The sequence below is a fragment of the Chelonoidis abingdonii genome, chromosome 7 (assembly GCF_003597395.2).
Source record: "Chelonoidis abingdonii isolate Lonesome George chromosome 7, CheloAbing_2.0, whole genome shotgun sequence".
Lineage (NCBI taxonomy): Eukaryota > Metazoa > Chordata > Testudines > Testudinidae > Chelonoidis > Chelonoidis abingdonii.
The window spans coordinates 93,490,258-93,515,923 of NC_133775.1; the positions used below are offsets into that span (position 1 = coordinate 93,490,258).

General features: G+C 44.6%; 1 protein-coding gene across 1 annotated transcript in view; it reads right to left on the reverse strand.

Annotated features, from left to right (window-relative positions):
• Positions 1–25,666, reverse strand: part of SH3RF2 (SH3 domain containing ring finger 2) — a 74,279-nt gene that overhangs the window by 2,371 nt on the left and 46,242 nt on the right. The window contains exons 5-8 of the mRNA XM_032801513.2: positions 11,887–11,981; positions 9,381–9,551; positions 4,973–5,205; positions 852–1,210 (exon numbers count right to left, since the gene is read on the reverse strand). Coding sequence (XP_032657404.1) covers positions 852–1,210; positions 4,973–5,205; positions 9,381–9,551; positions 11,887–11,981 — 858 coding nt within the window. The remainder of the gene's footprint in view (positions 1–851; positions 1,211–4,972; positions 5,206–9,380; positions 9,552–11,886; positions 11,982–25,666) is intronic.

The following is a 25,666-nucleotide window of genomic DNA, read 5'->3' on the forward strand; positions in this document are numbered from 1 at the left end:
TTGGATACAGTATGAGTTAAAATGGAGGAGAACATAGGCTATGGAATGGTATTAGCCTGAGAGAGGCTGACCTCTATCCTGCTATGCCATTCATCCAGAATACATGGGTGTGTTCAGAACCTGATTTCCATCCTCTGGCTCTCTTTTACCTGGGACTCTGGAAAGATGAATCTCTAGCTAATATGCTACCCAGAAACCTCTGGGCTGGCCTCATTTTGTGGGACTTGAGTGGCTTTTACAAAGTTATTCTGCAGGTGCCACCTGTGGGGAAAGTTGCCACCAGGGTAGTTTCACTCCTCAGATGGAACCATTTGGTTTTTTTTACTACAGACGTCAACCAGAAAACACCCAACCTATTCCGCAGAGAAGCAATTAACACACAAGCAAAGGAAGCCAGTCAGGAGGCTCAGAAGCCCTGGCAGGACAAGCCTGAGTTCTAATAGCCAGATTCGGAGGTTCTTACTCATTTGTCACTCAAATCCTCATGGACCCTTGCCTGGATTAAGGTCTGGGTAAATATGTGAGGATTTGGCCATAAGTGAGCAGGGGCTTTTGCAAATAGAGTCCACAAGATCTGTGCCCTGTGAATGGTTTCATTCCAACAATAATAAACTTGGGGTGGGGTTGGGTGTAGGAGGGGGGCAAAATCCTGAGAACATGAGCACAAATCTCAATGAATCACATTAGGAGTCTTGCCTGAGTATGGACTCACAGAAGTAAGAACCTCCTGGGATCTGAACTATGGTGAATAGTCAGCTGAAACCTAAGGTCAGTCCCAGCAGGATTTTCTGGACTTTCCAGAGGTAGAGGGTCAGTGTACCGCTTCTTGCAATGACTCAGCCTTACTCTACCTTTTCGGTGCTGTTCCGGGAGGTATCTGGTTTCACCAGGATGGAGGGCGGAGCTGATGGAGGTGGCTTTGGAGCCGGTTCACTTTTTGCTGGGGATTCTTTGGCATCCAGGATCACTGAGCTACATACAGAAGGAGATCTGCTTTCACCCGCCCTGGGCACAAGCAGCAATGAAGCATCATGGGAGGCGCTTGGCCTGGCTCCTGGGTCCACCATGCCAGGGGTGCCATGGGGCTGAGAGGAGACATGCTGGTAAAGCTGAAGTTGCTGGGGCCGCACTGTGGCAGCTGGAGCGCGACTGAGGGATCCAACAGCCTGAGTGAGAGCTCTGGGCTGCACAGGTCTCTGCAGTGATCCATCTGCGGAGAAAGATCATTTTGAAGTCAATAGACGATGAAGGTTAAAATAAACAGGTGCCAATGGGCAAATATGAAAATTTAAAAAGAATCAGAAAAGAGAAAAACTCTCATGTTTCATCCCCTTCCACCATCTCTTGTTGGTTGCTGAGATTGTCTGCTGTCTGAGGCAGGCTCTGACTGAATTCCTACAGGTCTGCAGGGGCCATTGCATGGTTGGAGGCCCAATATAAATGACAAGTGAGCAAAAATTACTTCTTCCACTCCCCACAATTCCACAGGGGTTCCCTAAGCAGACTTTGCAGGTAACGGATCGTGCCTTTTATCTGAGAATCTTAAAGCTTAATGAATTCATTTTCCCAGCACTTCTTTGTATTTGTACAGCACCTAGCACAATGGGGCCTCAGTTTGATTGAGGCATGTGACGAACTGGGAATGTTCTTAATATTTGCTCTGAATACTGTGTTGGTGCCTCAGTGTCCCCTAGGCAGTTCTTAAGTATCTAGGTGGTGGAATAAGGGTGTGTGATTGCTGCAGAGGAAGGGGCCAGTGCACCTAAATGCCTGGCACTCTTGTCTCAGCAACTGATTGGCCTGAGCCTCTCTGCAAAATGTGCCAGCTGAAGGTGTTGGAGACAAAGAGATCAGGTACCTCCTGGCCCGGAAAGGAACTTGAGCAGAGAGGAGGGGGCTGGAAGGGGTTGTTAGTTTCTGGAGCTTGCTGGGGACAGGAGTGAAGTGGCAGACGTGGGGCTGGCTCACTGTCCCGCAGAATGAACCGCGCTGAGGGGTCCAGTTTGCTGTATCTACAAGCTCTGTTTTAGACCCTGTTCCTGTCAGCGAATAAACCTCTGTGTTACTGGCTGGCTGAGAGTCACGTCTGACTGCAAAGTGGGGGTGCAGGACCCTGTGGATTCCCCAGGACCCCGCTGGGGCGGGCTGTCTGGGGGAAGTGCACGGAGGGCAGAGGATGCCGAATGCTCCAAGGAGAGACCCAGGAGGTGAAGACATGTGAATTTCTTGCCCTGAACAAATCTGCTCCAAGGGAGAGGAGGCTCCCCAAAGTCCTGACTGGCTTGGTGGGGAGCAGTTCCAGAGAAACGCCCGGTGACTCCGTGACAAGGCCTCAGCATGCTGGGGCAATACAAACAATAAGGTGTGGTACTAGATAGGTACTGTTGTCATCATTTTCCAAATGTAAGGAGATGAGGCGCAGAGACAATGTGATTTGCACTAGGCAACGCAATGAGTCTGTGATGGAGTCAGGAATAGAACTGAGAAGCCTGTCTGGAGTCCCCTGCTCTAACCACTGGGATTTACTCCCCTCCTCTTTGTCAGTTAATGTAGGCTGAACTCAATCCATGGAATTTAAAAATAAAAATTCTTAATTCTTCTGCCTTCTATATGGCAATGGGCAAGACAGGCTTGACGTTCCTCAATCCGCCTGTATGCTGCAGGACCATTAAGGTGACCAGACAGCAAATGTGAAAAATGGGGATGGGGGGTACTAGACCCAAAAATCAGGACTGTCCTTTGTAAAATCAGGACATCTGGTCACCCTAAAGACTACAACTATCTCAGGCTTTGAGCCATGTTAACACAGCATAAAAATACTGAATTTCCATGTTGACTCTTGCATCAACAGGTGAGGCAATGACATGTCGCACACTGATTCGCCACAAAATTCTTCTACTCCCCCTGCCCTGGATAAATTGAAGTAAGTGGGTAGAACCTCAACCTAGAAGGATCTGATCCTGCCAGGTGCTAAGGTCCTTGGGCAAGGACTTTGCTTGCTGTGTGCTCTCAACTACCACTGACTTCACAGAGGTGGGCCGTTTTTTGCCAGTCAGCTACTAATCCCAAACATGAGCCCCATACTTAGGGTGACAGATGTCCCGATTTTATAGGGACAGTCCTGATTTTTGGGTCTTTTTCTTATATACGCTCCTATTACCCCCCCACCTCCTATCCCGATTTTTTGACACTTGCTATCTGGTCAGCCTACCTATTCTGAGCCCTCACTAGCAGGTCTCTCCGCTGTGTGACATTTGTTGTTTGCATATCACAGCCTATTCCATTTGAATGTTTACTTTACAGGCGATGCATGCTTTATTCCTTTTGCAATTTCCCACTGCTTGAAAGATTGATTTTAAACAGAACCACAGTGGGGGAACGAGCCCTTTAAGGTAAAACAACTTTTAAGATAAATCCAATTTTGAGCCTAAAAACACTGACCGTGTTCTTTGCAAATGAACCTCACCCCCAGCCAGTGACTCTGCACAGCTCAAGTAGCAGTTCAGGCTGAAACAATTGAAAAATGCATTGCTTAGTTGCTTAAATATAGCTGGAGATTTATTCCATGACAGCCTGTGCTGTCTGAAATAAACCTTGCCAACCTCATGCAAAGAATGCAGCATGCTGAGCTCTGCTTAAGCCCCTGGAAAGGATCCTTTTGTGTGTTGAGTCAGGAATTTGGAATAGCAGGAGCAGGGAGAAAGGTTGGTCTTGTGGTTAAGGCAGGACTAAGAACGGGAGCCTTGCATTTGATTGCCAGCTCTGCTGTAGACTCTCACTATGACCTTATTCATTCTGTGATTGTTTCCCCATCTTTAAAATGGGTGCAATAATAATTTCTTACCTCATGCAGGCTTCTCTGAGGCCTGATTTGGTGATATTTGAGGCACTCAGCTATTACAGTTATGCCAATAAATAGATATTACACTTCATCCTGACGAAGTGTGAGTATGCCCTCTGGACTGAAATGCAGCCACTTCTGGAGTAGAAGACAGCAATCAACCAACATATAGAGCAGTAAGGGAAGACTAGGGTCAAGGACATGGGTCAAACACCTACTTGGACTCAGAAAGTGACATCTAACCCCTTGTTTGCACCCAAAAATCCAGTAGTGAGATGTCTAAGTGCTGTCAAATGCACCCACAATTATGTCTGTTCACAAAATTTCACCTGCAGTTCTTTGCAGGTACAAAATCAGAGGCCATGTTGAAGCTCTTTGTAAGATCGAAGTTTTACATTCTGGAGGAACCAAATCGATCCCTTTGTAACTTCCAGGACTCCAGCCTTAGGGTCTCAGTATTTAAGGACTCCTGCAAACCCCACCTTCTCTTACTTTAAGCAGCCTGAAGATCAGTTAATTTAACAAGTAGGAACAAGGAGTGGGAAATGACAGTGCAGATCTAGTCAGTCTATATGTTTTAACCAGGACGTATTTGACCATCAAACCATCTCTCCTGACAGATCCCCCAGTCCATCCACCTACAGGTTTTACACAAGACTAAGGCCTGGCCTACACATAAAGGTTAAGCTGACAGCTATGGCACTCAGGCATGTGAAATATCCACCTACTGGACTGTCAGAGCTCTGCTGATCCAGCCCTGGGGGAAGTGCAGCTGGTCACTAGATGAATGCTTCTGTTGACTTAGCTACTGTCACTCGGGGAGGTGGAGTTCCTACAGCAATGGGAAAAACTCCTTCCCTCACTGTAGGTTGTGTCTATGCTACGAGGTTACAGCAATATAGCTCTAGCACCATGGCTATACCACTGTAGTGCCTATCATGTAGACATTGCCCCTGTAGGCGTCCATCCCAGCTGGATGTGTTCTGTAAACTCGTCACACGCTCTAGGAGCTGTAGCATGTTATTTATTACCTCATTCCTGAGTGTCTGTGTTAATTAAAGGCTCCCAGTACCACTTGCCCACCTGGGAACACACTCACAGGCCCATCTTTACCCTCCCACCAGAACTTACTCTTCCTAGTACTGCCACGTCCTCGCCTCAGTGACGTTTGTCCTGAGGTGGTCGGCACAGCTACGTTTCTCAGTGGCGAGTTCAGAACCATGGGCATGAAAGCCGATTTCAAAGGCCTGCTTTGCCTTGGGCCATTCTCTGAGATGCTCCCCTGAGAGGACAGTGAGGCAGTGGATAACGTCCAAGTGGCATTCAGAGAAGTCATCCTGGATTCAGTGAAATTGGGTGACTTCCTGCTTACACATTGAGAAAAAAGGTGGGGGTAAGGAGGGGGGAGAGAGAGAGAGAGTGTTAATTAAATATAGCTATGGAGAAGCACACCTCAAATCCAAATCTTCAGTTCCACACACGTGATGTTTTTTTTGGTTCAGCCCATTATAAAGAAAAAGACTGTTTGCAAAACTGTGGAGCCAGATCAGAATTTTTAACAGCCCACCCCTCCCTAGAGTCCATCAGTTTTTTAATAAAACCCTTCTGGAATCCCTGCAGCGTTCTATTAGAGCAAGTGTTCTCACCCCTATTGCTCCCACCACTCACACCTGGCCACTTTGTACTTGGGCCTTCTCAGACATGACCTAGACTCCTTTGCAACCATTCTATTGGGGTGCTAAAAGGAAGGGGGGCTTTTAGGTGCCAGTGTTCTACTATAATGCCAGCAGGGGACATGCCAAGTAATTACTGTGTGGCGCTGCAGCATTTGTCCTACTTACTAATGTGTTAGGCAGCACAGAAGCCATCAAAATCTTGCAGACGCTGTCAGGAGTCACATGTAAATAAATACTCATCATTAGGTTTGTACTCCGCCCATGGAGTTAGGGAAGGAAAGCGATAGTGCTGTAGTTAGCTTAACATGCTCTGAAGCGAGTTTGGTGAATTAACCTCACCCAGTGTTCTGGTCTGATCTGTGCCCCTCCAAATGGAAAAGGGACCATTTGCATTTCAGCGTTATTGTAAAAATTCCATGCCGCTAAAAGATGCTGGTTTTGTTCATTCGGCCTGGGTCCGAGCTCTTGTCCTGCACTGAATGAGCTGGGCAAGTGAGCCCGTTGACTCGCTGACATCATACCTTAGCTCTCGGTACAGGTCTCACCAGCAAGCACTAAGGGAGCACAATGATCCTTAAGGAAAAGGCTGTGGCAGCTTTTGCACTCCTGGCCCGTCTGACTCCAGTTGCCTAGCTGCTGTTTGGGCCACACTGCGAGCAGCCGTCACTTCCCATTATTCCTCTCTTCATCTGTTTTCCTTGGAAAGGGCATGTTGGCTTTTTCACCTAAATCCGTTAAATTGCTAAAAAGGCATTTGATCTCCCACATCAGTCTGATGCTTAAATAACCCCTCAAATGCTCCTAATTCAATGGGAAAGTCAGCCAGGGTAAAGGCTGTCTGCTAACTCCTCTGAAAGGGGGAAGATGGCGCCTTCTGACTCTTCTCTTTCCCTTCCTGTGGCTTTCTTGGACAGTAGAAGAATGATTTATGGTTTAATAACAGGTGATTCATCAAAATAACTGGCATGTCAATTTAATATGATGAACTGTCCAAAGGAGGATACAGAAGAGCAGCTCAAAAATTGGTGCTTCTGGCTGAGGCGACTTTAGGGTAGCTGGGTTTGTGTTGGACTGTTTGTTTGCTCTGTTTAGTGGGAAGGTGGGACCATGGTATTATCGGAGGCTGTATTGCAGAGAAATGAGCCAGAGAGACAAAGAATAATCACTGGCTCCCTTTAAATCAGGGAGGATGTTTGGAGGGCTAATGCTGCGATCAAAGAGGTGGCACCGCTTCAGTCTGAAGTGAGAATTTAACACAGTGAAATATAAGCAGGAAAAGAAAAAGGAGCTAGTGTCTATCTGTCAATGTCAGAGATAATCTAGGGGGAGTTAGGCCACCATTAGGCTATTTCAGGGAGTCAAAGCCTGAGTTCCTTGATAAGTTTTCACATAGTCCAAACTGAGGCACACTTCCATAGCTGAGCGGCTGCTTGCTCCTTCGTCAAAAAGGCAGCACCCCTTTGCACCATCCTGGGGCACTGGCTCAGCAGTGACTCACCGGGTAGGGAGCCACCTGCAAATCCCAGTACCCGCTTCTGACACCACCCTGGAGTTTGTAATATGTCTGTGGCTTTCCAGGACTTTGCAGTCTCTGGAGCATGCTAGCTGCAGAGGACTTCATGGCCATAGATTAGCATAGAACTAAGCTTCTGCTGCTGTTTAAAGAATGGGCATCTTGGGCAGGAGCCAGAGGAGAAGCTCATGTTATCAGTGTATCAGAATTCTGGCTTGTCTCTGCTCTGCCGCTAGAGGGCAACACACTCCTTGAGCTGGTCTGACCTTCCCTCAATGGTGAGGTACTCTGTTCCTGGCGAGGTTTCTGAGATAGGGCATGCTATCTTTTTGTAACTGGGAGGTCCTGGGCAGTTGGGTGGGTGGCTGCTTAGCTAGGATTAAGTCCCCAGACCTCATTTTCCCTGTCATGCGTGCAGAGTTTGAACTAGGCATGAAGGGTTTAAGCACCTGGGAAGCAGATGCAGATAGGGCTTGGGAACCTTCCAGGCCTGGCTGCTGCATCTGAAAAGTGGGTGCAACAGTGAGGGAAAGTCTAGAAGACAGAGGGTCATTCCCCATTGCTCTGCACCAGATAGAACTGTTTACACCAGTGTGAAATGCTCCTAGATCAGGATGGGAGTATTTTATTTCACTTTGCAGTTTGAAAGTGACTGTGCACAGTGCAGGGCAATGGAGAATCAAGCGCTGTATTATGCTGCTCATGCTCCAGAAAGGATGAGCTTTCTTGTTGGACCCATTTATACAAAATCAAGACGGAGAGAACTTTTGTTTGGGGAGCTACTCCCAACGCTGGTGTGGGGCAGCCCCTCCTGTGACAGTCTCCTTTCTAAGTGCTGACCAACCTCATCTCGAGGTGCTATCTATTGATATCTATAAATCAGTCAATCGAATTCGTATGGCACCCATCACTGTAGTACCAAGCACCTTGCAATCTTTCATGTATATATCCTCACAACAGCTCCCTGGAGTAGGGAAGCAGTATTTACCTGCATTTTATGGCTACAGTGCTTTCTCCAGTCCAGTTTTGAATAACCAAAGGGTGGCACTATTCCCTTTAGCAGGCTGTTCTGCAAACCAATAGACTCCCTCCTAACAATCCCTCCAGCCTCTGACACTCAAGCTTCATTTTCACATGCATTACTTCATCTCCCTATTCCTTGGATCAGCCCAAACAATTCCGCTCCCACCTTGGCATTCATACCCTTGAGTGACAGGCTGTTACATCTGCAAAAAGGGTTATGCTGCTTTGATGTGATCACATTTGAAAGGAAAGTGGGTAGGTTTGGAATTTATCCCCATAAGTTCTTTGCTGTTCATCTCTGCATATCGCACTCCCACTTTTCTCTGATGTCCACCCCTGCCTTGCTTGTACGAGAGAAAAGAAGCTGTAGCAATCCACAATGAATTTTTCAGCAGTGGAATCTCTGCTTTTTTTTTTTTTTTTTTTTTAAAAAGCCTTGATGTTCCTAAAAGATGTTGCCTAGGTACTGACTTGTACCTGTTCAGGGAGCAAATTATCGATTTGTGGAAACAATTTAATCATCTTTCTGTTTTGTCCCTTTTGATTGTCCGCTTATCCTGAAGCACCTCAGAGGGGACTAAGTGTGCATCCATGCTGCCTTCCCCAGATTGTAAGCTTCCAATTACTACTTTACAGGGTTGCTAATGCACATTTATATAGCTAGGTCAACACCTTCCAACATGTGGAGCAAACAGCTGCTCTGAAGACAGTACTTTGATTCCAGTAGGGTCTTGAAAGAAATATAAAGGGAATTCTTTAATGAGGCCACTGGGCACGGAGAGACCCTCTGGTTCCTGATGGCTCTTTAGCTCCCAAAATAACTAAGCATGTTGCCTCATGTTACTAAACAGGGTTTCCTTAAATCCTGAAGTGGACTAAGCAATATTGAAAAAGGGCTTCTGACTGCATTACACTGTTGAAATTTCAGATTCAAAAGAGACGAATGAAGGATGTCGCCATACTGCTCATTTGTCCATCTTATCTGGACCATATGGCAATTCCTATGAGAACACTGGGTATCTAACTGGGTATCTTACAGCTGGTGGTGGCCAGTGCCTGATCTTCAGAGGGAGGTGAAAGCACATATAGTGCATATGGCCAATGACATGATGTGAAATGAGATCTGGTTATTCCGGAGGGATGGCAGCAGGACAGCATTCCATAAACCCATGGTGTTGACAGCCATGATCAATATTCTGAGAACATCTCACTGCCCTGGAGTCAGGTAGTGGGCTTCTTGCATCATTTCCCCCCTGATGAACAAATACCAAATTACCCATTGGCCACTCCCTCTATAAATACGTTATTTCACATAAGGAAATCAGACCTGAAAAGGGGGACGACATAGTTACTGGGGAAGATCCCAACTCTTCCAGTGACCAATGACATCCCCCTGAGCCAGCCTTCGTGGTACTTCCCGAAAACACGAACACCTTCTCCCTTCTGCAAATCCAGCTCCTCCGGTCCATGAGCAGTGTAGGAGTGTAGAGCGACGCACCTGGTGATACACAGGAAATTAGAGAAGTGCAGACATGCACTAAGGAAAAGTAGCCTCCCCTGTGTGCTGTAAGGATAGGAGATGACACAACAATCCTGTTTCTAATCTTTCTGGGAGCTGATGCTGTTGGTTCTATGTGAGCAGAGCCTATTGCCTGAAGCATCTTCAGATGGCACTCACATCATATATCTGTGTGCTGTCATGAATGTGAAAGGCTTTGTAGGAAGGAAACTGCTTACATCTTAAGGCCAGAGGGGACATGAATAAAAAAGAAGCTGCCAGGAATGAAGAATTAAGCAGTCTTTGTCAGCTTTTTTTGACCTAGTACTGTCAGTCTCAGCCAAAGGGGCCCAGCAAGTATTGGGGAGGGAGGGGGCTGTTTTTGTTCTCAAACCGTGAATACTCCACTGAAATAACCGATTAGGGACTGAGTTATGCCTCTTCCAAAGCAGAGCAGCACTAGAGCACAGGTGAGGTGCACCACCCAAAAGACTGTGTCAAGGAGGCATTATATCTTTGAAAGGCACAATGGGATCAGTATGTGGTCAGTACCAGAACTTGCTAATCTGGGTCATCCTGCCAGCATCTGTTGGTTATAATCTCACCCAGACACATCCAAAGGGACTGTGAGCTCCATAGAAAGCATTAGCCAGATACCCCCCATCTACTTTGCTTTCCTCAGCATGTACTGCCAAGTTATGGCTGTCTCCTGTATACGTGTTTGGAGGCTCCCTGCACCCTGTCTCTCCACTGATTCCAATTGTGTAGTGAGTTGCTTGTTCTCAGCAGCGGGGCCTCATGAGACAGAATGGCAAGAAATAAGGAAAACAAAACATAAAAAAATCTCATTCACCCTCTTTTTCAATTTTACCCCTTTCCCAGGGCCCTGTGGCTTTTTTTTTTTTTTTTTTTTAAAAAGAACTTCTATTTGTCTCCAGGGAGACACATTTTATCTAATTGCATTGCTTTTTTTTCCCCCAGGTGGGATGTCTGTTCTCAAATATTAATCTGAGTAGCAGATGCTACAGCAACGATCATCCCCTCAAAACCAAGAGTTATTAAAAAAAAAAAAAAAGGAGACTGTCAAGGACTTTTTGCTCGTTCTTAAAAGCGATTGTTCTCTCTCTGTTGGTCATAACAACCATTTGGAAGTTTGAAATTGAAATGTCTTTCCTTATAGGAGGATTTTTCCTTCTATTATTTGTGCAGACCTGCTCTCACTCCCCAGTGATTTATTTTTTTTAATTGAAGTACCACTCTTAGACGGTAGCTTGCACTCATGCTAGTTTGTTCCTGTAGATTCTGAGCAATGAACTGTCCAAATGAGGGACCCAATCCTACTAACACTTCAGTATGGCCCTAATTCTGCAAATTCTTCCACATGTGCTTAATTGCAACCCCTTGTATTCCCATTTCAGGTCATTAGGATTACTCATGGATCTAAAGTAAGCCATGTGTGTAAATCTTTGAAGGATCAGGGCCTGTGTATGTACATTTATGCGTGAGAATAACTCAAGTTATACACCTTACTAATATGTATTTATCTTCGCAGAATCAGGATCTAGATTTTCATTATAGAAGTGCTCATGAGAAGTAGACTGCATTCATGCTGGTTTGTTCTTGCACGGTTGCTTATCATGAGAGCTAGGCTGCTGATTCTTGTCCAGGAGACAGATAAACAAAACATTGCAATATATTTATTTGCAAATTTAACTCTATGTGTATTTTTGTGTGAATTATTTGTTTTAAAAATCAATTAACTTTTAAATTTAACTAATTATTTGAATGAAGAAATTATTTAAAGAGCATTTCAATTCACTTTTAAAGAATTTGGTTTGAAAATGTAGAAACATATATCTGTAAATCAACGGGCATTGGAAAGAGATAAACAATCAGAAAGGTAGAAAAAACCACAGTGTTAGGATTGTGGTAACTGAAACATGATGATCATACTAATTTAATTTGAGCCAGAGCACTCAGAATCTATGAAAAGCCCTTGTGTGCTGCCAATATTCTATCTATATTTTCTACTGCTCCATGTCCTTGCACTTCCCTCAGAGTCAGACTGTGAGTTCAAGAATTTTACTAGGGCTCTGGTGGCTAGAATGCATAAGAACGAACTATGAATCCAAAGAATTGCAGCTTCTAATCGGATTTTTGCTCCTCATCGATATGTGACTTCAGGAAAACACTTAGTGTCCATACTGCCTTGGCTGGGTAACCCCCAGAAGCCCCACTGAAAATGAGATGCCATATATCAAGATGGGATTTCATGAGTCAAGCTCCCCACCACCCTCTGAAACAAAAACAACAAAGTTTCAATACTTGTACATACATATTAGCTGATATGTGTTGCTGAAGATGGGGAAGGGTGACGATGGCAGTTGAGTGCCCCAGGGATCCTGGTGCAGTATAATAAGAAGCACTGACCTACAATGAAAAACGGAAACAAAGTAAGTAGAATAAAATGACCTTGAGTTTAGGCTCCTTCAGCCATCGGAACCCCACTGTGAAGGGTGTGAAATGACCCCACAATCATTTGCCACCAAAACAAGGAAATGTGCCATGTTCCACAAAAGTATTCTGCTGCTTTATTACCCCGATGACCTTGAATATCACAGAACGGTTTGTGTAGGGGCAGGGACAGATTGAATTCCAGACCAGTTCAGTAGTGATTGCTGCCATCTTTTCAGTGGACTGTTGTCTCAATTCATTTCCCAGTGGACAGGTTATCTACATTCTAAACCTCTTCGCTACACCATAGTAGATGCCCATTGGCAACCTTGCTGCCAGTCACAGAAGAGATGTCCAGAGCCTGCATGGGTCATGGAAACTTAAGCTACTACCCATTCATCTCTCAAGGTGGCCTTTCTACATCAACGCTGATGAACCTAGGTGCATTAGTGAGGAGGAAGCTTGCACTGTCACTGCCCAGGCTGTACCATTCTGTGACTAAAGTGTGGTGTCTAATTTCGAGGATTGTCAGCCTGGCACCTTTCACTAGCGCCTCTTGGACTTGCACTCACACATAGGGCTTGATTTTTCCCCTGACTTACGCTGGTTTTACAGCTGTGTTACTTTATTGACTTCAGGGGAGCTATTCCTCATTTACACTGGTCTAAGTAAGAAGATAATGAGCGCCACACATTTTAAAATGGAGGCATAGTAGGGTTTTGCCTAGTTTCGGAATTCAATATATCATTTTTTATTCAGTTCTCCGGCTTATGCTACCCTTAGTGCTACTGCTACATGGCACAGAAAAATGGCCAGGTAGATACTTTCCCATTGCTGGCAAGGTGCCAAGCTACAGGTTTATTAGGAGGGCTAATCTTGTGTTTGTAGAGATTTTCAGCACACTGATTAAACAGGATAAACATCATCTAACTGCCATGACTTTCAAATGTTATGTCTGAGCCCCAAATCCCCTAAATCTGTAATCACGGCTGATCATATAAATGAGATCCGCTTGAGGGCAGTGGAGTTCATTCCTCTTTTTGTTTTTTTTTCCCCTCTTTCCTTTTTGATTAGTCCTACAGCAGGGTGAGTCCTTGATTTATTTGTTGGGACTGATATGCACTCCAGGCATGAAACCTAGAAGGGAAGGGAAGCTGGCAGGGGTTGACAAAATGTTATTTAAAATCATAAGTGTGATAACCAGGGGGAAGAATGTCATCTCAGTCAGGTGAGTGGGACTGTATAATTATAATTTCATTTACTAAACTCCAACCACGTGTTTGGCTCTGTATGATACACAAATAAGACAGTCCTTGTGTCAGGGAGCTTGCAGCAATAACAGTATTTATTATTATTATCTGGTATTTATAGGGTGCATATCATCCTAAGAGATCAAAAAGCATTTCATGAATATACAAAGCTCCACTGACATGCAGCCATTTCTGGGGTGGCAGATGATAACTGTGTGGCACACAGCAAGCTGCAGAATAGTTTGGGAAGTGGGGTCTTTCAGAGGTCATAATTCCACAAATGATGGGACTATTGTTGAGGGAACACCTCCATCCTACCACGTTCCCAATGTACCAGTCATTCTAACACCCAGTTTGCACTTTTCTCATGTGATTCTCATGTTGGGGTGAGGGGCCTGAATCTGTGACTGTTGTCAAAGCAGTTGGTGGTGGTCATGTTTAATACAAGTCCCTGTCAGAGCTGCTGTTGAGGCAAAAGTTCCTGCCTAGAGATTTACAAACCCTGCTGCTGCTTTCACCACGAATGTTGGGCTGCCTGTTTCATCTCCCATAAGACTAGCATTCCTGGAGGTTGTGCTGCCAGCATGACTGCTAGGAGATGGGCCGCTATTCACAGTGTAAGTGAAAAGAAAGTCCAGGAGAAGGGAAAGAAGAAACCTTTATAAATCTCAACTTTCACCAGTTATCTATCAGTCATACTGATCTATCCCTATTACCATAGGATCTGAGTGCCTCTCAATCTTTAATGTATTTATCCTTACAACTTCCCGGTGATATTAGGACTATGCTGTTATCCTCTCCTGGGGAACTGAAGCCCAGAGAAACTAACAGTACCTCTGCACTGCAGTCAGAGGTGTGATTGCAGTATGTACAGACATAATGAAGGGAGCTTTAATTTAACTAGCTCATACAGCAGTAGCAGTAAAGCCATAGCAGCACAGGCTAGCTGTCTGAGTACATACCCAGCTGTGCTTGTATAGCCCATGCTGCTGCCTCCTCACTGCTATTAGTACCTGACCTAGCTACGTTAAAACTAGCACAGGTATGTTTACAGGTGCTGCAATTACATCCCCAATTGCAGGGATGACATACCCCTTAGTGACGTGCCTGTGGACATTCGGGAAGCTTTTATCAATAAATGGGTCACTGTCTCTTCCCTGCAATGCCCCTTGAAGAAAAAAGTCATGGGTTAAACGGATACAAGCCTGTTAGCTAGAAAGATTGTCTTATAAAGTAATTTATGATCTGTTTTCCTCGTTTCTCAGCTTCTCTAACTTGCCTCTTTGGTGAGTAAAGCTGTATCTTTCTTAGCACCAGTCCCGAACAGTGTTAGGCTCACTCCTAATATTTATGGCATTGAAAAGTATCTCTGGTTCTTCCCTGTTTCCATGCCTCTATCCTGCCAACGTGAGAAATCCTGAGATTGTCATATGCTAAGGAGTGCAGTGGGATTCACCAAGCGCAGTAGAGGTTAGGTCCTTAAACTATCACAGTATTTAGCAGCCCACATTTTCTCTTGATGTGAAGCATTTTGTATTCGATATGAGTTAAGGCAGGCATATTCCCACACATCCATTATCTGTAATTCTTGAACTTCCCACCCTCACACCACCGCCACACAGCAGTTACAGAAATGACACATTCTTCTTAGCTATGAATCCCTCAATATCCTGCCTTTAAAGATGATTCAGTAAAAACAGATTTCAGAGAGGTAGCCGTGTTAGTCTGTATCAGCAAAAAGAATGAGGAGTACTCGTGGCATTTATGCCCAAATAAATTTGTTAGTCTCTAAGGTGTCACAAGTACTCCTGTTCTTTTTAGTAAAAACAGAGTAATCTTTTCGTGTCATCTGTTGCATGGGAGGGTTTTGGATGATGTAGAAAGATAGGAAGATATTGGCTCCTCTTGAGAAGAATGTCAAGATTTATTGACTGAAGAGTTAAAATAGAGCCGAATTTGCTCAAGAGACAATACATTTTGCTGGTCTTCAGATGTTTTGTTCCAGATGTTCTGAATATTTTCACCAAAGAGCTCTGGAAATCTCTCCTATTATGGTGATAAATTTCTTAAAGTGTAAACATTTTGTTTTTTTTCTTTGAGGTGACTTGCTAAGAGAGGATGAAATTACAGGGCCAGGAAAAAACCCAATCCTACTGTTGGCTTCTGATAAGCCAGTCAGGAGCAGTGTCAGCCTGCAGCATATCCAGCCTCCTGGCAACCCAAAGGAAAGCTGCTGGCCTTGATGGAAGCTGTCTGATGGTCTGTGCTACCTGATTGGCTGCCGACTCCTGCAACCTGATATTCAGACTCTGCGGTGGCAACAGCAGTCTATGCTCAGTGTCCTCTTCGGATTCCCTTTGTTTGACCCTTTGACCTTCATACCTGCCTGTTACATTTTTGGTTGTCCCCTGTAATTATCAGAGTTCCTGGACCTTGTGGATCCTCCCCTAAGGCTGGCGGAGGGTCCTTCAGCAATGGGCAGTTTCTGAAACCCAATAGGAGCAGCAGCAGTTCAGTGGCTTCTCAACACATTCCTAGCACTTGGTCCACTGCCTCTAGGCTTGCTCCAGCCTGCACCTGCTCCAGCCTCCAGCAACTTCCTGACTTCTGAAACCCAGCCAAGACCCTCGGCTTCATTTTCTGACTGGGACTCTGGTTAACCCTTTGGCTTAGGCTTTAGTCTCTGACTCCCAGCTATAACACTTGGCTTCGCTCCTGGATCTGCCACATCTGGCTTCAGCAATAAATGGCAGACTGGACTCTTGCTTCAACTGCTAGGCCAGATCGCCCATGACTTGGTTGCTGACAGTCTGAGAAGCTCAAAAGATTGAACAAGGGTGGGTAAGTGGCTGGACTTCCCTTCAGATGGATTCTAAAGAGGCAGCTGTGCTCCTGCCAAACATTGTGGGAATCTTGCAGACCCTACAGGCCCAGGTTATGGCCTTGCAGCCCTATGGGCTCAAGCCATCCTGCCAGTAGCTGCCATCCTGGGTTCTAGGGAGTCAGAGATTCCAACCCTGGATAAGTTTGCTGGGTACCATAACAAGTTCTGTGGAATGCTGGCTCCTGTTCATGTTTTGAGCCAAGTTGTTCTCCACTGATCAGACCTAATTCCACCCATGCAGCCACCCAACATAGAACGGGCTATGCAAACTATGGCCCATTTAAGATCCTGGAACAAACTAACCCTATAGCATTTAGGCTCCAATTGCCGGAATCCTTGAAGATACACCCAGTTTTCCATGTGTCCCTTTTGAAACCTTATGTAGAAAATCCCTTTCCTGGCTGTTCTGCTCCACCAGCACCTGGCATAGATGTCCAGGGCCAAAAGGAGTACAAGGGCTGGTAAGTTCTAGCGAGTTTGAGACCAACTCCATTATTTGGTGACCTGGAAGGGCTATGGGCTGGAAGGGGAGTCATAGGAGCTGTAGAAAAAGTCCATGCTCCAGAACTCTTATGTGCCTTCCATCAGAAATACTCCCTGAAACCAGGTCCTATGGTCCTTAGAGACACCCTTGAAGTGGGGGAGGGTATTGTCAGGGGCCATCCTGCAGCAGAGCTAGTCTCCTGGGAACCCAGTGAGCACAGCTGGTCCTGATAGAAACTGTCTGACTGCACCATCTGATTTGCTGCAGATACCTGTAGCATGATACTAAGCCTTGCTAGCAGCAGCAGCAGTCCAGTGGCTGCTCAATGCTTTTCTAGCCTGCAGCTATACTCAGTTCTGCATCTGCTTCCACTGTCTCTAGTCCTGCTCCAGCTCCTTCCTGACCTCTGACACCCGCCTCAGACCCTTGCGTCCGCCTTCTGACTGTGATTCCAGCTAACCCTGCAGCTAAGACTTTGGTTTCTGACTCCTGGCTATGACCCTTGGCTTTGTTAATGGAGCTACTCCATCTAGATTCAGCTCTAACTGGTAGGCTAGACTCTTGCTCCAACCATTAGACAAGACCACCCATGACTTGATAGCTGGCAAGTAAGATATTTGCATATGTCAGAGGACCTTAATAGTTCTCATTGTCCTAAGCCACAGCTAGTCAAGATGCGATCTGACTACTAGTATGCCCAACTTCAGAACTGTTTACCTTTGAGGTAGTAATAAAAACTTACTGATTCACCATCGGGCTATTTTTCAGCATCCATAAGCCAAACTTCTTTCTTGTATGTAGCAATTTTTATTTCCTTCTTACCTATTTGCATATCTCCACCTTTTCCAAGTACTGTATGAGTTTTGTATTTAATTTTTAGCTCTGCCTCACTTAAATGGTACCGGTATGAACAAAACTTCCTTTCTCACATAGAGGGAAGAGGCAAACACTTACCTGTGTGAGGGAAAGGGCTTTGGGGGAAAATTCCATTTTCTGTTATACCTCATTGGCTTAAGAAGTGCTGGTACACTCTGGCATTGCCTGCCTGTAGTTGAAAGCAGAATTTTGCCTGCTGTTTGTAACAACCTGGGGCTTAAACATATTAACCCTTCATGAGCGTTGTGCTTAACAGGAGGAAGCAGGAAATGGTGTTGAAATAGTGGAATCTGGAGAAAGCAGGTTATTACTGCCCTGTTCACCTTCAAACTTGGGTTCTGCTTGAACCCCAAGGTATTTCGACCCGGTTACCTTGTGCTTGCATGAGCTGCAGGAGTATGCTAGCATGTTATTGGCAGGTAACTCATATATCCAGCTGTTTGTTAGTGTGCCTGTGTAGGGATATCCTCCATGGGCTTTGTCACATGCTGCTTGATAAATAGGTCTGAGGAGACAAAACTTTAGAATGGAGTCGATTTAATTCTAATTTGGGAAGGGATAGGCTGTGGAGGGGGTCATTAACCCAAGAAGCTATGTCACTAATTTTTCTTATCAGTGTTTGTCTCAGAGCCAGTGCAGTCTGCTAAACCAGCCTGTACTTTATTACCTACAAGCAGATAACTGATGTCACTTGGTTGCCTTCAGAGAAAAATTTTCACTGAGCAACACAGCTATTTTATCTGGACTAGTGAAGGGGATGGGAGCAGTCAGGTTAGGGTCTCTCTCAAATATACCTCTTATAAATATACTTCTTATAGGAAGTGAAATAAGAAAGATGGGTTGTACAGATCTCTCAAGGATACTTCCACTATTGCCCATAACAAATACCTAAAGGATTCTGTGATTATTCAGCTAATTAACCGCAGCCATTTCTTTCGTAAGTTTATGCTTAGGCCAACAGGATTGGCTCTATCAATCAAATAAAACCTACACCTACAAACTCAAGCCTGTTGCACCTGAAGGATAGGGTGGGGACTCAGGTACAGCTAATGCGATCAGAGGCTTTTACCTCTAGGTAGTTTGATGTCAGTTAAGGTTGAGAGTGATTTAAAGGGCCATCTAATAGCTGTTTGATTAAATGAGTTGGTGGTGTTAGTCCATCCCTTAGTGGAATTGACATCAGAGCTGGCACTAGAGCTGGTTGGAAATTTTTTTCTCCCTGAGGAAATTTTTGACTTCTTGGCAAAACATAAAAAACCAAAATAATTCAATTTAGAAACGTTGCCGCAATGTCTCATGGTAATTTGTAGTTCAGGTGCCTCATGCTCCCATTCTCCTCTATAGAGTGGACTCTTTTGCCAAACATCATCACTCACCATACGCCATAGTCTCCTTTCTTGGTGAGGGGAGCTGATGGATCACAGGAGTCCCTGGCTACGGTGCATCATGGGAGATGTAGTGTGGCTATGGAGCCCAGCCCACAGGGGAGAATGGAGACATAAGGCAACCAAACTACAACTCTCATCAGTGGCATGTCTTAACTGAAATATTTTGTTTTCTTTGCACAAATGGAAAACTGTAGATTTTTGGGCATTTGATTTTTTTGATGAAAAAAATCGAAATTTTCCTCAGAAAGCAGACACTTCTTGTGAAACATTCTGTTTAGTTGAAAATCCAATTTTTGGGGAGGAGAAAAACAGTTTCAGCAGAATTTTTTTGACCGTCTGCAGTTGCTGGGCTTGTTTGCAGCTTCAGCAGAGAGACAAAGGATTAAATGAGACAAGGAGAATGAAATCTCTCTCCTTCAAAGGTGGTCCCTTTGCACCTCTCTAACACCTTACTTTGGAGGCTCTCCAAGTGCTTTACAGACACAAAGAGATTAATGAAGTCTCACATCACCCTGAGAGGCAGGGGGATTTTGTTATCTCTCTTGTACAGATGGGGAGGCTGATGTCCATTGCATAGAGTGGTGGGGGAGAAGCTAGCATTACTCCATCTAACATTGTACCTGCTCTATGCATTGGGGGGCTGCAGTCTTCTGGACTCTCAGTCCACTCACTGTCTTTCACAGGGACAAAAATTCACTTCAGAAAGAATAACAAACAGGTTATGCTGTTGAGCCCTGGTGCATGAAGGTCTCATTTATTTAAGACACTCATCTGTGCATCTTGGGATTCTTATAAGGTTGTGCCGAGGCAGTTTTTTGTGATCCAGTCCTTGTGTGTGTAACAGCAGTACAGCAAGGTGATTTCATATCCTTTTCCACTTTCCTAATTTCTACTTATGAAGTTCAAGTTTGTTTTTCCTCTTGCCCTCTGTATTTGAAACACAGCATGCCTCAGAGACAGAGCTCTTGTACTCAAGCTGGCATAGGGCAGGCAGTGTACTGGCACGTCTTCAAAGTCAGGACACAAGTAGTTGAGGGAGGTGATAGGCAACCTTCATTAAAGAATTTTAATTATAGCCTCCTTTTGCAGCTTTATAACTTGATCATAAACATTTGCTCTGGGATGAAACTAATACAAGAATCAGTTCATCCACTACTAAAACGCAGCCACTTGCAAGCTGCAATACAGAAGCCATATTGCACCATTCACGTGGTATAGCTTTTCTCAGGAGGGAAAGTGAAGAAAAGCTTCTGCAATTCTGCTAACATGGGGAAGTTTAGGTCAGCAGAAAGCATTTAAGCTGGAATTTGCCAGGCCACCTGGACTCATCCTCCTACTCTGAAGAAAAGGGCCACAGGATCTTTAATGAAGAAAATGGTCAGAGCTTTAATTTCCTATCCCATCTTAAGACTAACAATTCCAGTAGTAGCGCCCCTGCCCCCCGCACTTAGTACCATGCCCGGTGCATTTGTTGACTTAAAAGAAAACACTGCTTATTGAGTTACCAACTCCAATCCATGTAACATATTAGCCCTGATTTTCAGTTCCTCTGTTCTGAGCTTTGGGCATGAGTGGGGGTGGGGCGGTGGAGGGTAGGTGGGAAGGAAACAGCTAGCTTTAAGCAATCTTTTTTCTCCCTGGGCCTTGGGGAACTGCCCAGCCTCTGGTATAAGTGTCCAGCCATCTCCAATAACAATTCTGTTTTGTGACAATTTTTGGGGTTTGGAAATTTGTTTTAGTTCCACACTGGAATGAAAGGAAAATTGTGTCAAACATCCATGTTTGGACTGAAAAGGTTAGGTTTTTGGTCTCTTTCTCTCTCTCTCAAGTCCACCCTGGACCTGAGAAACTGTCCCATAGAAACCTCTATCTAAATAAAATATAGTTTCAGAAAGTATTTCGGTTTTGACAAAACAGCATGTTTTGATTTAAACAAAAAGTGTAATAAAAAAGTTTCCAACCAGCTGTAGGTCGAGAGCAACCTCAGGGCTGTTCTAATCATTTGTGATCTGCTACCCATGGAACCCCCCTGTGCACCCTCAGAAGCAGGGAATAACTGTGTCCTCTGCTGGCCCTTGGCCCACCCTCTCTCTTCAATTCCTGCCATCTATCTTCAATATGCTGTCTACAGTGGGTGCTGATATAAAGCCCTTACATCAGCTCCACATTGGCCCAGGAAGCCACCTTAGCAAGAGGATACTTGCAGGGGGCCATTTCTGCCAATTTACAGTGTAAAGTGGCCTTAGTGTAACGGAAACCCAAGTCCTACATGTTTTGTATAACGTCTGATATAAAATGCGATGCTGGCCATCACGTTTCTTGAGCGCCTCCGCTTTCATTGACCCACTTGACTAGTGGTGAAGACTAGCAGTGGCCTCTAACTAAGTGCTTCCTGACCTTGCTACCACCCAACTTGCCAGGATGGGCTTGGTTTGGATCTGGAAATGAGTGTAGTAGTTTAAAAAGAGATCCCAGTAGCTTCTTTTACCTTCTTGTGGATTTGGAGGGGAAGGACTGAGATCAGTGACTGAACAATGGCTTTTTTTCCAGTTTGGGCGATTTCACAACATGCAGTGCTGCTCACTGCATGCCCAGGCAAAGTGGGCCAGAGTCTTTTAGAACTGGCTTTGGCTCCTACAGGGTGAGTGGCTTGGCAAGAGTAAAAGGAAGAGAGAGCATTGCAGTGTGCCAGGAATTACGGGCATTGGGAGGAGAGCTGATAAGAGAAGTCTCTCCCAGTTCATTTCCTTTTATGGACTGAAATGAGTGTGACATGATCCTCCACAGTAAAGGTGGAGTAAGGTAGAGCAGATTTTGGGAGACACTAGAGATATCCAGTGGGGATTTTCTAACATGAGTTATTTTGCTGGTATGTGCTGTGTTCTGCTACCCTTTCCACCTCCACCAGACCCTGCCTCTGCTTTAAAGATGCACATATTTACTTAACAGTGATTGGGATTAGGGATTGATCCTCTTCCCACACTTCCAGCATCATCAGCTCCCTCGAAGGCACTGAGACCATAATGGAGACAGACTGGATGCTAGAGGGTTTTTCTCTCATGCCTTTATTTTGGACTGGAGTTCCCTTTCACTTCCATAATCCATCTGTTTATCAAGATGGGGAGGGAAGAGGTGTCTTTTCATGGATGAGATTGCTGACAGCTTCCTTCAGGACCATACTGAAGTTCTAACTGGCCCGTGAGGAGGCACTAGTAATGAATCTAGTGGCCTTTTGACTGAGGCCAAATGTAGCATCATGACAGTTGGCCAAAAAAAATGTGGGGGGGGATCCCCAAATTTGATGGGGGGGAAAAAAGGCGATAAATGTTTTGTGAAGTTTTTCATGAACAATTTTCCTATTTTAGGACCAGTTCAAAGTATAATCTTAACATTTATTTTAGGGGATGGTGTCCTTGAGGGAGAAAAAAGATATAATAGGGTTTTGTTTTTTCAGTATCTAATAACTGATTCTCTTTTTCACCTCTACTTTGCCCCACTCTGAAATTGCTGTAGAGATTGAGACCTTTCCCTCTGTGATCCCAATTTCTGCTAACCCCAATGCCTGTGAGCCTGCCCACAATCTAGTCTTTTTGAGTCTCACAAACCCACTACTTGGACTCCTGCCTGAGACAGTGTATTGCCTCAAAGGCCAAAATTCACCAGAGATCATACTCAGGACAATTTATTCCAGCCTAGGATTGAGCAGCTGCCCAGACAGAGAAGAACTGTAAGCAACAGGGCTTAGGGATGCTGACTGGGGAGTTTCTTTCATTGAAGGGAGAGAAGCTTCCTGTTTTGAGGTGTGGTGCCCCATGGCACTGAGTGCTCCCAATCTCTTTGTATTTCAAATGGACGCCTCAGATACCTGAGTGTGGACTTTCCCTCGCTCCCAGCAAGGGAGTATGTCTGTCATGATGCATATCTCCCATGCAGACGACTCCATCAATTTGCCAGTGTGCCTAGCAATCTTAATGCTTTCACTCATTGTCTTTCATTCTGTGATGAATTTTTGCTCCACGTAAATAAACCCATCCTTCCTCCCTTATAGCAGAAAAGCATGTTTCCTGCACTCATCTTAGGACAGCTAGAAACTTCCACTAGGGAATGAAAGAGGGAGAGGTGAATATTATTCCATCTTCTATCTCTTCTCCATCTAGTTTATCTGCTACATGTGCAGTCTGTTCCCCATTTAGGAGCTACTGCTTCCATTCAGGCTCTAATTCATGAGTTCATGTTAGTATCTCTGTGCATTATACTCTAGGCAGACCTCACTGTCTGTTAAAGCCTTTCCTGCCAGAAAGCCAGACAACAAACTGACCTTAATGGCAGAACTCTGGAAAATCCCTCTGAGAGCCTTCACTGTTTGCAATAGGAGGTCAAGTGACTCTTTCACAGCACATCTAGCCCCATCTATGGCTCAGAGTAATTGGGTGCAGAGACTTGGCAGCTGATGGAAGTGTTCAGAGATTTATACGCAGGAAGCACATGGCTGTTTCAGGATGACACTTGAGATTCCTAGGCCAAACTGAGAGGTAAGGAGAGCTAAGCTGTGTAATTTACACCTTTTTCTGGCCCCTGTATGTTCATAAATTACACTAACTTACTGTACAGTATACAGAGTTTATCAAATAATCTGATAGCTGAAAAATCTGTAAACAAAAAACATTTATTTTGACCCAAATCTGATTTTTTTTTCCTCACCAAAACGAAAAACTGAAAACAAGATGTTTGGAGGACCAGCATTTGGGAAGAAGGAAATAACATTTTGAAATGAAACAGTGTTTCTAAATGAAATGTTGACACAGTTGGTTTAGAAAATGTCAAAATGAACCATTTTGACTTTTTTGAAATGGCTTCCCTCATATTTTATTCAGCCACAATGATTCGCCTAATTTAAACAGATTTGTGAATGGTTTCAGTCACCCCCAAACTGCATTTTGGAGCAAATTTACTATTTGCCCACAAAATTTCATCTATCTGTAATATTGGCCTCCTTGAGGCACTTGGCAATTAGCGATGTGTAACTTGGTCTCCCTTTTACAGTCAGTGATCCCAGTCCAGAGGTGATGAGAAAGGAAGTATAATTTGCAACCTTGGGGGAGGGAGGGTGCTGTAGAGAGGTGTAGGTTTGGTCAGCTTAAAGTCACCTTTGACTTTGGCTCTTAGACTGAAAGAAAGCTTCTTATAATTCCGAGCGAGTTCACCTCCCCACCCACCACACGCTGACTGGATTTCTAAAGCACCTTTCTTCTAAAGGACCTCAAAGTGCCTTACAAACCTGAACCAACCCTCACAGCACCCGTGCAAGCCAAGGCGACATTATCCTCATTTTACAGGTGAGGAAAGCCAGGCACCTGTCAGGGTGTGGTGTGGGAGAAGCTTACACTGCCATAGCCAGTGTTGGACCTGCTCTGTGCATTTGAGAAGCCTTTCACTTGGGCCAGCACAGGGAAAAAATTCACATCACCAATATAGTAATAAGAGAAAATTGGTGCTGCTGCCCCATCTCCTTCCTGGTGATAGTGGGAAATATTGATCATTACGAGGCAGTCTCAGCTCCATCGCACCTAACCCAACATACTTCTAACAAAACTGAGTCATGTTTTTTTTGGAAAATATCGGTGTATTTTTCACACGTGATGCATACAATAATTACATGGTTCCCCTAATATTTTCTCATCTATTTTATATAGCATATACAAGAAGACCATGGCCCCAACAATCCTTTTTTTCGAAACAAAGCAAAAGGTTATACTATATCTTCACTGCAAAACTAGCTTTATTTTTTTTTCAGGGAAATAGCTGTCTCAAGTTACCTATCTTGATGTAAAAACAGACCTATTTTTGCATTGGAGACAAAGCTTCAGTTTAGATTTGTATAAAAGAAAGACTAGGTGAAAGGGAAAACTAACCTGATTGCAAAGAAACATTCTGAAGCTGCAAATGAAAGTCTTGACAGTAGATCCTAGGCTTGCATTCAAGCAGAACAAGCCAATGTAACCCTCCAGTTTCCTGCAGGCAACCATCCAAGGCAGAGGTATCACCAGTCTCTAAGAATGGATTGGGGAAACTGACAGACTCCCTACTGAGTTAGGAAAGCAAGTAAAACCCACACCTAAGCCCAGGAATGCTTCAAGCCCAGGAATGCTTCAAGGAATGCACCTCCTTAATGCTTCCATTTCAGAGAGTGATCCAAGCTTCCCTAAAGTTTTAGGGGAGGAAGGGGATTCTGAACAAGAGATTGGGCCCATCTTTAGTGAATACATTTCAGGACTCACCTGTCAGTTACAACATAAAGATGGATCTGAACAGCCTCAAATTTGTGCAAAGTTTTGCATCCAGTCTCAGATTTTGACTTTGGCGTTGGGGCCTATTTTGTATCATGTCTCGGCATGTGGAAATTTCAGCTGGTTCTAACTGGCCAAGTAGGCAATAGAACAAAGCAAAATCTCCTGGGCCACTAGGGCCTGGGGCTGCTAATAGAGAACAGGTGAAGGATTCTAAAGAAATCTACTGGAATTTCCAGTAGGGTACAACAAAGGAGCATTACAAGGAGGTGGGACCTGTTTTAATTTAGACGGACTTACCCTTAGGGGAAGTACCTAGGCTCCTTGCACTGCTAGAGCCCAGCACTTATCTTAGTTCCAGAGTTGGTGTATAGCGTGTGTGCATTTGCTTGAGGTACTCATGGTTTTATTTCACAGCAACATGCACAGAGATGACATTGCAACATACAAACTATTGTTGGTATTTTTTTGTTTTAATACTGTTAGAATGCA